This window comes from Python bivittatus, unplaced genomic scaffold (genome assembly GCF_059951505.1).
Source record: "Python bivittatus isolate LINGU-HERP-01145 unplaced genomic scaffold, Pbiv_v1 ctg000850_np1212, whole genome shotgun sequence".
Classification (NCBI taxonomy): domain Eukaryota; kingdom Metazoa; phylum Chordata; class Lepidosauria; order Squamata; family Pythonidae; genus Python; species Python bivittatus.
The window spans coordinates 25967309-25979796 of NW_028277112.1; the positions used below are offsets into that span (position 1 = coordinate 25967309).

At 35.8% G+C, this 12488-nt stretch overlaps 1 protein-coding gene across 3 annotated transcripts in view; it reads left to right on the top strand.

The window, feature by feature from the left end:
- The window catches only part of PRDM6 (PR/SET domain 6), a 98883-nt gene that overhangs the window by 77094 nt on the left and 9301 nt on the right, over window positions 1–12488 (top strand). Inside the window, exon 7 of one of the 3 annotated variants that reach the window (XM_088130114.1) lies at window positions 5193–5231. The exons of the other annotated variants lie outside the window; for them this stretch is intronic. Within the exon in view, the coding sequence (XP_087986240.1) occupies window positions 5193–5231 (39 nt within the window). The remainder of the gene's footprint in view (window positions 1–5192; window positions 5232–12488) is intronic. 3 annotated transcript variants of the gene reach the window in all.

Sequence of the window (12488 nt, forward strand, 5' to 3'; positions counted from 1 at the left end):
TGCAAAATTTAGGCTTAAATTGAAGAATGTAGGGAAAACCACTAGACCACTCAGGTATGACTTAGATCATATTCCTTGTGAGTACACAGTGAAGGTGATGAATAGATTTAGAGGATTAGATTTGGTAGACAGAGTGCCTGAAGAACTATGGACGGAGGTCCGTAACATTGTACAGGAGGCAGCAACTAAAACCATCCCAAAGAAAAAGAAATGCAAGAAAGCAAAATGGCTGTCTGATGAGGCTTTACAAATAGCTGTGGAAAGAAGGAATGCGAAAAGCAAGGGTGAAAGGGAAAGATATAAGCAACTGAATGCAGATTTCCAGAGAATAGCAAGGAGAGATAAGAAGGCCTTCTTAAATGAACAATGCAAAGAAATTGAGGAAAACAATAGAATGGGGAAGACTAGAGATCTCTTCAAGAAAATTGGAGATATGAAAGGAACGTTTAGTGCAAAGATGGGCATGATAAAGGACAAAAAGGCAGGGAGCTAACAGAAGCAGAAGAGATTAAGAAGAGGTGGCAAGAATACACAGAAGAACTATACAAGAAAGATCTTAATGTCCCTGATGTCCACGCTGGTGTGATCGCTGACCTTGAGCCAGACATCCTAGAGAGTGAAGTCAAGTGGGCCTTAGGAAGCATTGCTAACAACAAAGCTAGTGGAGGTGACAGTATTCCAGCTGAGTTATTTAAAATACTAAAAGACGATGGTGTTAAAGTGCTGCACTCAATATGCCAGCAAGTTTGGAAAACGCAACAGTGGCCACGGGATTGGAAAAGGTCAGTTTATGTTCCAATTCCAAAGAAGGGCAATGCCAAAGAATGCTCAAACTATCGCACAATTGCACTCATTTCACATGCTAGCAAGGTTATGCTCAAAATCCTACAAGCTAGGCTTCAGCAATACATGAACCGAGAACTACCGGATGTACAAGCTGGGTTTCGAAGAGGCAGAGGAACTAGAGATCAAATCGCCAACATTCGCTGGATCATGGAGAAAGCACGAGAGTTCCAGAAAAATATCTACTTCTGCTTCATTGACTATGCAAAAGCCTTTGATTGTGTGGATCACAACAAACTGTGGCAAATTCTTAAAGAGATGGGAGTACCAGACCACCTTACCTGTCTCCTGAGAAATCTGTATGCAGGCCAAGAAGCAACAGTTAGAACCAGTCACGGAACAACCGATTGGTTCAAAATAGGGAAAGGTGTACGACAAGGCTGTATACTGTCACCCTGCTTATTTAACCTATATGCAGAGTACATCATGAGAAATGCCAGGCTGGAAGAATCACAAGCCGGAATTAAGATTGCAGGGAGAATCATCAACAACCTCAGATATGCAGACGATACCACCCTAATGGCAGAAAGTGAAGAAGAACTAAAGAGCCTCTTGATGAGGGTGAAAGAGGAGAGTGCGAAAGCTGGTTTGAAACTCAACATTAAAAAACTAAGATCATGGCATCTGGACCCATCAATTCCTGGCAAATAGAAGGGGTAGAAATGGAAGCAGTAACAGACTTCATTTATTTGGGCTCCAAGATCACCGCAGATGGAGACTGCAGCCATGAAATTAAAAGACGCTTGCTCCTTGGGAGGAAAGCTATGGCAAGCCTAGATAGCATATTAAAAAGCAGAGACGTCACCTTGCCGACAAAGATCCGCATAGTCAAAGCTATGGTTTTTCCAGTAGTAATGTATGGCTGTGAGAGCTGGACCATAAAGAAGGCGGAGCGCCGAAGAATTGATGCCTTTGAACTGTGGTGCTGGAGAAGACTCTTGAGAGTCCCCTGGACTGCTAGGAGGTCAAACCAGTCAATCTTAAAGGAAATCAACCCTGATTGCTCATTGGAAGGATCGATAATGAAGCTCAAGCTCAGATACTTTGGTCACCTAATGCGAAGAGAGGACTCTTTGGAAAAGACCCTGATGCTGGGAAAGATTGAAGGCAAAAGGAGAAGAGGACGGCAGAGGATGAGATGGTTAGATAGCATCACTGAAGCAATGAGCATGAAACTGAGCAAACTCAGGGAGGCAGTGAAGGACCGGAAGGCCTGGCGCAGTATGGTTCATGGGGTCACGGAGAGTCGGACACGACTTAACGACTAAACAACAACAATGTTAATATTAGCAAGCCAGATTTTTTCACCAAATAAAGAATGATGTTGTATGTGTGAGAAGGTTATGCTTGCACTTTTTGTCAATGTTTCTTTAATTGAGTAGAGCAGTAATACAAAGTGTGGCTCTTAGGCAGCACTGATACAGTGTCGTTGTTGACCTGAGAAGCTACAGGTTGGAATTCAGAAATTGAACCTTTTCACCGCCAATAGATCAACATTCTGATAGTGATGAACTAAAATAAGGTTATCACAGTGTTCTTGGAAGTGAAGGTTAGCTTATTCATGACCATTTGCTTGGGGGAAGGGTCAACTCAAGGGTAGAAAAAGGCTCTAGCTTCAATCCATGGGACTAGGGTAAAAACTCCTCTTTAAACAGGTTTCTGGTTTTGCTTTCTGGACACAAAAACTGGATGCAACATTAAAATTATTTTACAAGAGGTTATCACTGAGTTGGTCTGTTGAGAGTAGGGACAGCTAGGGGAAGAAGGACTACCTAGAAATTGAGATTATCACAATTCTGCATTAAAAGAATAGAGACAATTCTTCAAACTTCCTTAAGAAACAATAGGATTTGGTCAACAATTCTTCTATCTTGTAATATATGATAAGAATTACATTTTTTCCATATCCTAAATAGACACTCTGACATACTTTGTTTCCATTGGATTAGTTGAGATCTATGAATTAGTTCATAGATTTGCTGGAAGATTATTTGTGATTTTAATGTAAAATATCTTGCAATAGAGGACGTGAACAAGATTTTCCTATCAGGGTTATTGCTGTTCTGCAGTGGAAAATATTGGAACCAGATTTGGGGAGAATCAAGAAATTTCCCTGGTATGTGTATTTACAGTTCTGGGTGAACACTTGTAGAATGATGCACATTAATACAGGCATAATGTATGGCTAATAATGTCATTAACATTTAATGTGATCATTAGGCCCATGCAGAGCAACATAGATCCACTTCTAGCAAAGCAATTTACTGCATGGAGGCAAAGAGGATACCTTATTCACCTTAATGAAGCCATTTGTGTAGCCTTCAGCCATATTGGGATAATACTATGAGAGAAGGCTTCTCTCAGTCTTCTGTCCCAACATTATCAAAGTGCTTATGGGATAGGAGGCTTTGAGAATCCTTGCAGTATGCCTGGCCTGAAAGACCTTCAGCACATGTCAGTAGGGTTTAAAGCTCTGGCTTGCACTGTGGGATTGTGACAGTATTTGCCAAACGTAATCTGGTGTTGAAGCACATCAACTGATGCTATGGAAGAAGGCTGCTCTCAGCTTTTTTCTGCATCTTAAGCTCTGCAGAAGAAGTCTGAAAGAGGCTCCAAAGCAGAGTGAGGTGAAGTGCTGCTGTCACTTTGCTCTTAGAAGTGCAACGACTGCTTTGCAAAACTGCCTGAGCGCATAATTTGTTCAGAATTTCATCAAAGCAAAGTACTTCATGTATCCTTAGAATCCATTGCCAAAATCACTCAAAGGATAGCCACTATTGCAATTATTACTAAGGGGTGGAATATGAATTACTAAGAGTTGAAATAAGTTGCCAACAAAATGACTTCCAAGTCATATTCTCCTAGGCAGAGAGTCAAACACCAGAATAGATTAATAATCCACCTGCATTGATAGTAACCCACTTGACCCACTGGTGCTTTGACCCATCCCTTCCATCATTGTTACTGAATAGGAATATGATGGACTTTTCCTTACTTCTCAATGGTAGCAGAGATCGGTTTGCATGTACAAAGTCAGTTCCTCCTAAGTCATGCCTGTATACTTTTCACCGGTGTTATTTACTAACTTGCACTGGTTTATGGATATTATGGGTGATTGCTCAACCTAGACTTGACAGTAAAATAACTGTGAGTGATTTGTGCCAAGAACAGAGACATGCAATGCCTGTAGCATGATTACAGTGGCAGAGTGCAAATGCCTTTCTGCATAAACAGTACATGGCATTTGAAAAGGGAGGGGAATTGTTTTGCACATATCCTCCATTCCCACTAAATGAGCAGAAATGTATTTACCAAATTCATCTATGTTTTTTGCCTCTTTTCTATTGAAGGAATACTGTAGTAATTTTTGACTGTTTCATTTACAATATATACTGCATGAATTCTTTCATTCAGGTTTTCTATTCCCATTCTAGACAATAATATCTATGCTAATTTAAACCCAATATTTTCTCTTTTATTAAAAAAAATTAAGAAATCATCTGAGGTTATTTATATGACTGATTATTTCTAGATCAAATAAATAATTTGACTTGCTCCCAGGATGTAATTAGACATCTAGTAGGGTTTCTAACATCTCTTCTACAGTATAGAGCGATATGACAGCCTTCCCTATGCTCTCCAGAAATCTGAAGCCAAACCCTTTTAATCGTAGTGCAACGAAAGGGTCTTATGGCCCCTCTGGCATAGTCTGAATTGTGTAAAAATTATTATGAGAAATTAATGGCATTATTTTTTTCAGAGTAATAATATGAGAGCAATATTTAATATTTCTTTATATTAATTAATAATAATTAATAATATGATATAATATATCTACCAGTGGCAGCTTTTAAAATTCATGCTAGATAGTCATCTCCCCAGGACAAAAATTAAGTATGTTCAAATTTGTATGTAGGCAATATTTGAATTTTATGCTAATTAGATTTTTTTAAAACAGTTTTCACCAGTTTTCACCATAGTCTCTTACCAGGTGTGGGAGGGGAAAAATAAAAAAAGGAACGGTGGAGGCTGTGCCCCATGTAAAAACGGGGCAGGGCTTCAAAAGCAATTCCAGCTGCCATCTTCATTTTTTGATACCGCCTCCTCTTCATAGATGCTGCTATCACTTATCCTAGAATGCATTTTTTAAATTGCTAAATAATTTTGTGTTTCTCTTGGAAACAACTTAAAGACTAACATTTAGAAACACACCTAGAAGTAACTGGCTGAGCAGTTTCCAAGATTGGGTTTGCTTGTTTGCTTGTTTTTGCCTGGTTCTTGGCAAACTTGTCCATTATTCCATGAACCAGGATCAGAAATCCCTTTTCTCTTCTGTTTTTCTGCTGCAGAAATTCCCAACAATCCCATTTGGGGGGCTCCAGAAAGGGGTAAGCAGAAGCCTTCAATCAAAGTGATTAAAAAAAAAAACCATAACTTTTTCATAATGCATTTTTTAACTAAAAAGCAGTTCTTAAAATATACATCTTTATTTTTAATGTCATGCACAGTCTACAATGCATTTTAAATGATTAATATATATTTTGGGTCATACGGATATTCTCCCTGACAGTGTCATATATAATTTTTTAGAAACATTTGTGGCAAATTTTAATTTCATAAATTGTCATGTGTATTACCTTGATGGAGTCATAAATACAATATATGTCAGCATATATCATGAGATATGTGCTAATCAGTGCCTAATTTGTCTTTTCCATAAAAACAGTGGGATTTGCTGTGTTTTAAGCTCTTATTTTTAATACTGAGTTTTTCAAGTTCTTAGAGCAATGGTTTTCGGCCTTTTTCATCTCACGGCACACATCTTATATGCATGAGATGTGTGCTGTGACATCACAAGCTGCTGGGACTTGGGAGGAGAAACGGAGGCAGTTCCGCCCCTGGTGATGTCACAGAGGTGGGGTTCTGGCTGTGCAGCACTTCCTGTCATTTACTTTGGCTTGCTGATGCGACACACCTGTGGCCTTTCATGGCACAGAAATGTGCTGTAGCATAGCGGTTGAAAACTGCTGTCTTAGAGACTTGTGTTTGTAGTACGATGGTGTGTTGAATTTCCTTCAAATATATCCTTTGGAGTACCTTGTTTATTATATGACAGTACTTGACCTTAAGAACAATGCAATCTTGTTCACCATTTCTGTTTGATAGTGACTATCCAGAAGTCTATGCTCAGCCCACAAGTAACACATGAGAGCAACAATATCCTCCTGCCCATATTTCCCAGCATATCCTTACTGCAGATCCCTCTCATCCTGGACATAAATTGTTTCAACTTCTTCCCTCAGGACGGCACTACAGAGCACCGTATGTTAAAACATCTAGACACCGGAGTAGTTTTTTCCCTCGTGCCATTGCTCTGCTGAACACCTAATTAATGCAGCATGACAAACTGATTGACATTGCATGATAAGATATGACTGCCAAGACGTGACTGATAATGCTCTGTTAAATGTGAATATATGCTAGACAATAGCTTCTCCTTTAAAAATGAATATATGTTAGTCAATAGCCATAGTATTATTATTCCTCCAATTCTCCTCTTCTGATTGCATAGTTTTAATATATAATGTTATTACTTTTTATTATTCCTTATTTCCTGATGCTATGCAAACACACAGAGTTTTTTGCACCGAAGTCAAATTCCTTGTATGTGTCATACTTGGCCAATAAAGTATTCTATCTATCTATCTATCTATCTATCTATCTATCTATCTATCTATCTATCTATCTATCTATCTATCTATCTATCTGGTATTTAGAGAGAGATGTCTAAAATGTTGCAAGTTACTTATCACCAATAGTGCTGTTACCCATCCCTACTCCACCCCTGCAGTAGCCGTGACAGTAGCCTTATTCACTGTGGGATATCCTCCATATTCACAGCACATTTTTGAAGAGAATATAAAATAAATAATCAAGGGCATGTTACCAGGATTCATTTCTCTGTGTATGCCTTGACTATGGAATCAAAGAACTGACAAAAAGTCAAATTCAACATTCAATTCTTCTTGCATAATCTCTTCTAAAAAGCCTGTAGATTTACTTGTTTGTAATCTAATATTTTAAAATATGTGAAGTATTTCTGTGTAATATCACTATGATACAACTGAATATTACTTGCTTATGCTAATAATCTTTACTACTTTACATGAAAGCTTAGATTCAGCCAATATGAGCAGAATATCTGGAAGGGATTTGATTGAAGAAGGCTTTTTTCCCCTTCATCTCATGAGGTGATTTTACTATAATAGAACCACTATTGCAGAAAACAACTTACTATAATATGCTAAGCAATCACTCTGCATTTCTTTTATTTAAAAAAATGATAGTCTTGAAAGTATAATATCTGCAGGTTTTATGACAAATTTTAAGGGCTTAATATATCTCCTATTTGGTTGCAATTGTTTCAGAGAGGTTATCGTTTATAAACAAAGAATGATTTAATTTTGCAGAAAAAAAATTAATCACACAGAAATAAGAGATTAATTGATTTTACTTAGTGACTTATTTGTTTATTGTGGTACCAGTTAAAAAATAGATAACCAGGGGCTAATAAATGTTAATGATCCCACTCATTCTCAGAAAATCAATTGGTCATGATTACAGCACATCTTGGTGTATCTTTTTACCAAAAGAATGTACTACTAAAAATATCTTGTTATAACATATTATTAAGTGCTTTAAGAAAAAATAATACACTATAGTGAAATATTTAATCATTGGCAGATTTTTATACATTTGATAACTTATACAGCTTCACTTTCTATATAAGAGATTAGTTCCTTCAAACAAAAAAATGAAATTACTTTCCAATCATAATAGTAAGTATTAGGATCTAATAAGTATTAATATGTAGTATTAGCATGTAAAATATCAGATTGTTGGGGTTTTTTTGGAAATCTGAACTCTACTTACATTGATTTTTGTGTGAAATAGAGCTACTCCCAAGTCGTCAGCATATGAAAATGTTATATATCCACATATGCAAGGAAGAATTCTCACTGTATTTGTGAAACATTTCCCATTGGTAAAAAAGGCCGGGCATCTTACGTACATTGCAAGTTTTCTGCGTGGAGTCTGATGATGCTTTAGAACAAGGGGGAGAATGAAGGGAAAAGGATATATAAATGTTTTATGTATTAGTTATGTAGAAGAAAGAACAAAAGAAATGAGTAAACTGAAAGCCTTCATGTATTTTTTAATGAACTGTGCACCACCCCATTGCAAGCAGAGCTCTGGATTTTCAGAGCACATAGATACAGTATGTCCTAATTGAACCCTCAGACCAAAGGTTTTGCATTTCAAAGGGCAACAATGTCCTGTAAATGGATGGCTAGACTAGAACAAGGAGGTGAGGGATTGTCTGTCTGTCTGTCTGTCTGTCTGTCTGTCTATCTATCTATCTATCTATCTATCTATCTATCTATCTATCTATCTATCTATCATCTATCTATTAATTTAGCATCATCATTATGAAAATGATCCAATAATAAACAAAATTTAATATCAAAGTGCTGAATAAATTTAGTACATAAATAAATAGTTCTGGATTCTACAGGATTTTATTTCAAGACAATTATTTTTCATTTACTGGCATACATCCATGCATAAACAAATAAATCCTATTTATTAGTAGCATTATGATTAGGGTTTACTAAACGTTCTTTATGGTAGTTCAGCAGAAAGGAAAAGAATTCCTTTTTTTTTTTCCTTCCTGCAAGCACTTTACATAAGAAATACTCAAATAACGTTTGGAAATCTGATTATTATTAATATTAGGAAAACCAAAATTCCATTTCTAATCCTTAAATAATCTCAGTTCAACTGATATCTTACAGCTATAGAAACTTTCATTTGAAACTTGTTGTGGAACACTCATCACAGATTTTGTAATGTAATTAAAATAATATAGTATTGAACTATTGACCAAAGCTAGGTCATTAATCAAGCGAAAAAATTCTGTGATCAGTGCTCTGAAGCACTGTAAAATAATAGTATTGGTGATCAGTGATGCAAGTAGTCACAATTAAGCAATCCAGCTGACAAATGAGGGATAACATTTTATTTTACACTTAATTGAATTGTTCTGTATGCCTGGGCACCATTGTCTCTTTCCTTTGCTCTGGATTTTAGCTCTTGAGTAATACATATTTGTTCAGAACAAAGCACTGGTAAGACAGCAGAGTCCATTAACAATAAAAATAGAGGTTTTAGGAATTGTAGCTTAAGCTGCTTGTTCCTCAGGACTAAAATCATTGAGGTGCCTAAAGATATATCCTTTTTTTTTTAAAAAAAGAGATTGATAGAAACGAATTGTAGATAAATGAAAGGACCAATTGAGTAAATACCCTTAATCAAGGGCTTTGAAGTGCCCATTGGCAACATAGAGCGTTTTCAACAAAAGGAGGCTACTAATTGTAGCTGTCTAGCTAAAGACAACACAAGTGATTTTTTTTTTAGTTTTGGAAAGCAAATTTTTTTTAAAAATGTAACTATGAAATGTAGTTTCCAAGATGTGTACAGGAAGACACACCGCCCATGTTTTTCTGCAGCTATGAAGTAATAGTTCTGTCTTCTTGCTTTGAAATAACAATATAGCTAGCTGAGCCTTCTTTGAGACAAAACAGATTGTTTGCACTGAAGAGGTGTGCAGAATTCATATAATCCCATTTGACTGGCCTGCTAGACCAATGCCACATGTCATACTGGAAATCTGCTAGATTAGGCCCAGTTTCTCCTTGAACATCTGCAGCAAGAAGAACTTATCTTTTTCTAAATGTTTAATTCTTTTATTGTATAATTCTTACCACTAAGAAAATATTTCTAATGTTCAGTGGAAAGCCAACCTGTAACTTAAACTATTTAGATTTGACTTCAGGTCTAGAGTAACAGTTTTTGTCCTTTTTTATATGACAGTCCTTCAGATATTCAAAAGATGCTGTCATATATTCCCCTCCCCAATGAACTTTCTTATAACTCATAATCTCCCAAGAAAGGTCTAAAGAATATTGGACTTCTAAAATACTTTCCGTGAACTTTCTTGAATTGTCATTGGACCAGTGTTTTGCACCATTTTTTTTGTGTGCATGATTTTGAGACTATAGGCAGCCACAAGATACATCTCTAAATTCATATGATACAGATTTCTACAGCACTATCCATAGACATATACAGTGCACTCTAAAATATGACATGGGGAAGATAGTGCAAAAATAGAATATGTACTTATTTCAGTTACATGTACTGAAATTTAAGATGTAGGTCCTCATGGTAAACTTAGGCATTCAAAAGTAAGTACTAAGGTGTTCAAGCAGCTTAGCTCTAGCATTTAAGGTGGAGATAATGGTGGACAGCTGGGGAGAGCAACAGAGGATAGTGGAGGAGCTGTCATGGATACCAAGACCTATCTGATGCTGTTGCAGAACATAAAAAACAGCATATCATGTTAGGTACCAAGTTCTTTTCTGTACTGCAGCACCAGGATAAAGTATATCTGATTGTATCAGATTTGATACAAAATCTGATTGAATTTGTTCCCTAGGGAGGGTGCATCAGAGCTTTATGTATAATACAATATGGGGTCTCAACAGTGTCCAAGGTATTTAACTCTCTTTAAATACTTTGCTTTAAGTTCTTTACAATGCACTGAATTTGCAGATAGATTGGGATAATTTGGGGGATAAATCAGTATAACATATCCTAATTTATAATCTTCTCAAAGCTCCAATCATCCTGATGCATCAACATGGAACCCATATCTACATTCGATAAAATGTTATGGTGGGAAGGAAAGAGGAGTACATTCCGTGATGTGCTTTGAGTAAGAGTGATTCTTGTGATCAGACCACCCTTGACAGGCTTAATCTGATATTTTGGGGGTGGGTTAAGAGATTTAGGGACAGAGAACCATAGTTTTTTTTATTCATTCCACTGTTCGTTAGTCTTTCATCCATGATAGTTGTATAACAAGGTGAACTGTTGTAGCTAGATGATTGGCTTAATGACTGTTTTCTTTTGAGGAAAATACCAGTACATTTTTTTTAGACTATTCCTTTACTTCAACCAGAGAACTGCATCACATTCTGGAAGGAGTGTCATTGTTCCATTTGCAAAAAATAGCCTCAATCTAGATGTCTAAAATTTGGTATGGGTATTTGTCATAATAGGAGTTATTTTCATGGCAATTTTTTCTACCTAAATTAAAAAAAAAAAGCTTACAAGTTTTTTTTTTTTAAAAAAACAGATTTTAAAAGAATGTAGATTGAAAAAATCTCACCACCAATTTCCTTTGATTCCATTCTAATAGCACATTCTGTGAAAGAATGGGCCCACTGAACTTCCTGTGGAAGTGGTTTCTAGCACCAGGGTGCCCTGTCTTGTCTTGCTGCCAAGCACATCTTTCTTGGTAGTCAAACACTGAATGGGACATCACGTGACTGCAGATGACAGGAAGACATAAGGACACTGCCTTTCAGTAATGTTGGTTTCAATTCATGGAAGTCTTCATAAAGATTAATTATTACCTTGAAATGAATCTCTGGCTTTAAGGCTACAGTCTGCACAGAACTTAAGTAACTCATATATGCAATAAATAATAATATTTGTATTTTTGTTACATTGCTTTTTTGGATATTAGTAGCATTTTAAGTAAACATTATGTTTTTATATATACTTTCTTGTAGGGGGTTTTTTTCTTTAGATTTTGCAGCATTATAAGAAATTGTAATAAAGTTTATGTCATATAAAAAGAAAGAAAAGAACCTATGGTTTTAGAATGGGATTATATAAAAACTTGAAACCAGCCATATAGTTGAGATGAAGAATAATGAAATACATTATTATTATTATTATTATTATTATTATTATTATTCATTATGGAAAAAGAAAGAGGCATACATTTCTCCTCTGTATATTTAAAATATTTAAAGCATAAAATATTTTTATGTTGGCTTTGCTGAATCAAGATTTTCATTTTATGTGAACTTTCTAGAAGTGTCTGGAAATGTGCAACTTGATTTTGGTTAGGCTAAAATCTAATTAGGCTAATTCCAATTGGATTCAATGAGTTTACAGCTCCATTGGAATCAAAGTGTGAATCACATTTTAAAAGTGCTGACTTGATTAGGGTTTACAATCTGTATTGCCATTTTTTTACTCTTGAATCTTCAGTGGCTTAATTTGATATATTTTGTCCTTGGATATCTCCAATCAGATGGAGACACTAGAGCTCTAGCTTCCTTTGCCTATCCAATCAGTCTGCCTAATATTTGATGTCATTAGCATCTATATAACATATATATAACATAACACTTGAAGTGTGTGTATATGTAGAAGAGAACATGCCCAAAAAAGGAAAAAGAATATCAATCAAAAAGCAATGTTTGGATGTTATCTTTCATCAAAACCATAACTTAAGGTCTATACATATTGGTCTGTTTATTTATTGATCCATCTATCCATCCATTTCTATCCATTTGCATGCTGCATATTCTAATGATTCTAGGTGAATTTTACAACATAAACGGTTGAACATTGGTTGAACATTGTTACACAAGCAGTTGATGATTCAGATGAAATCATTTGCTGTTTGATTTAAAAATAACAGACAAATTTAAAAATACCATAGT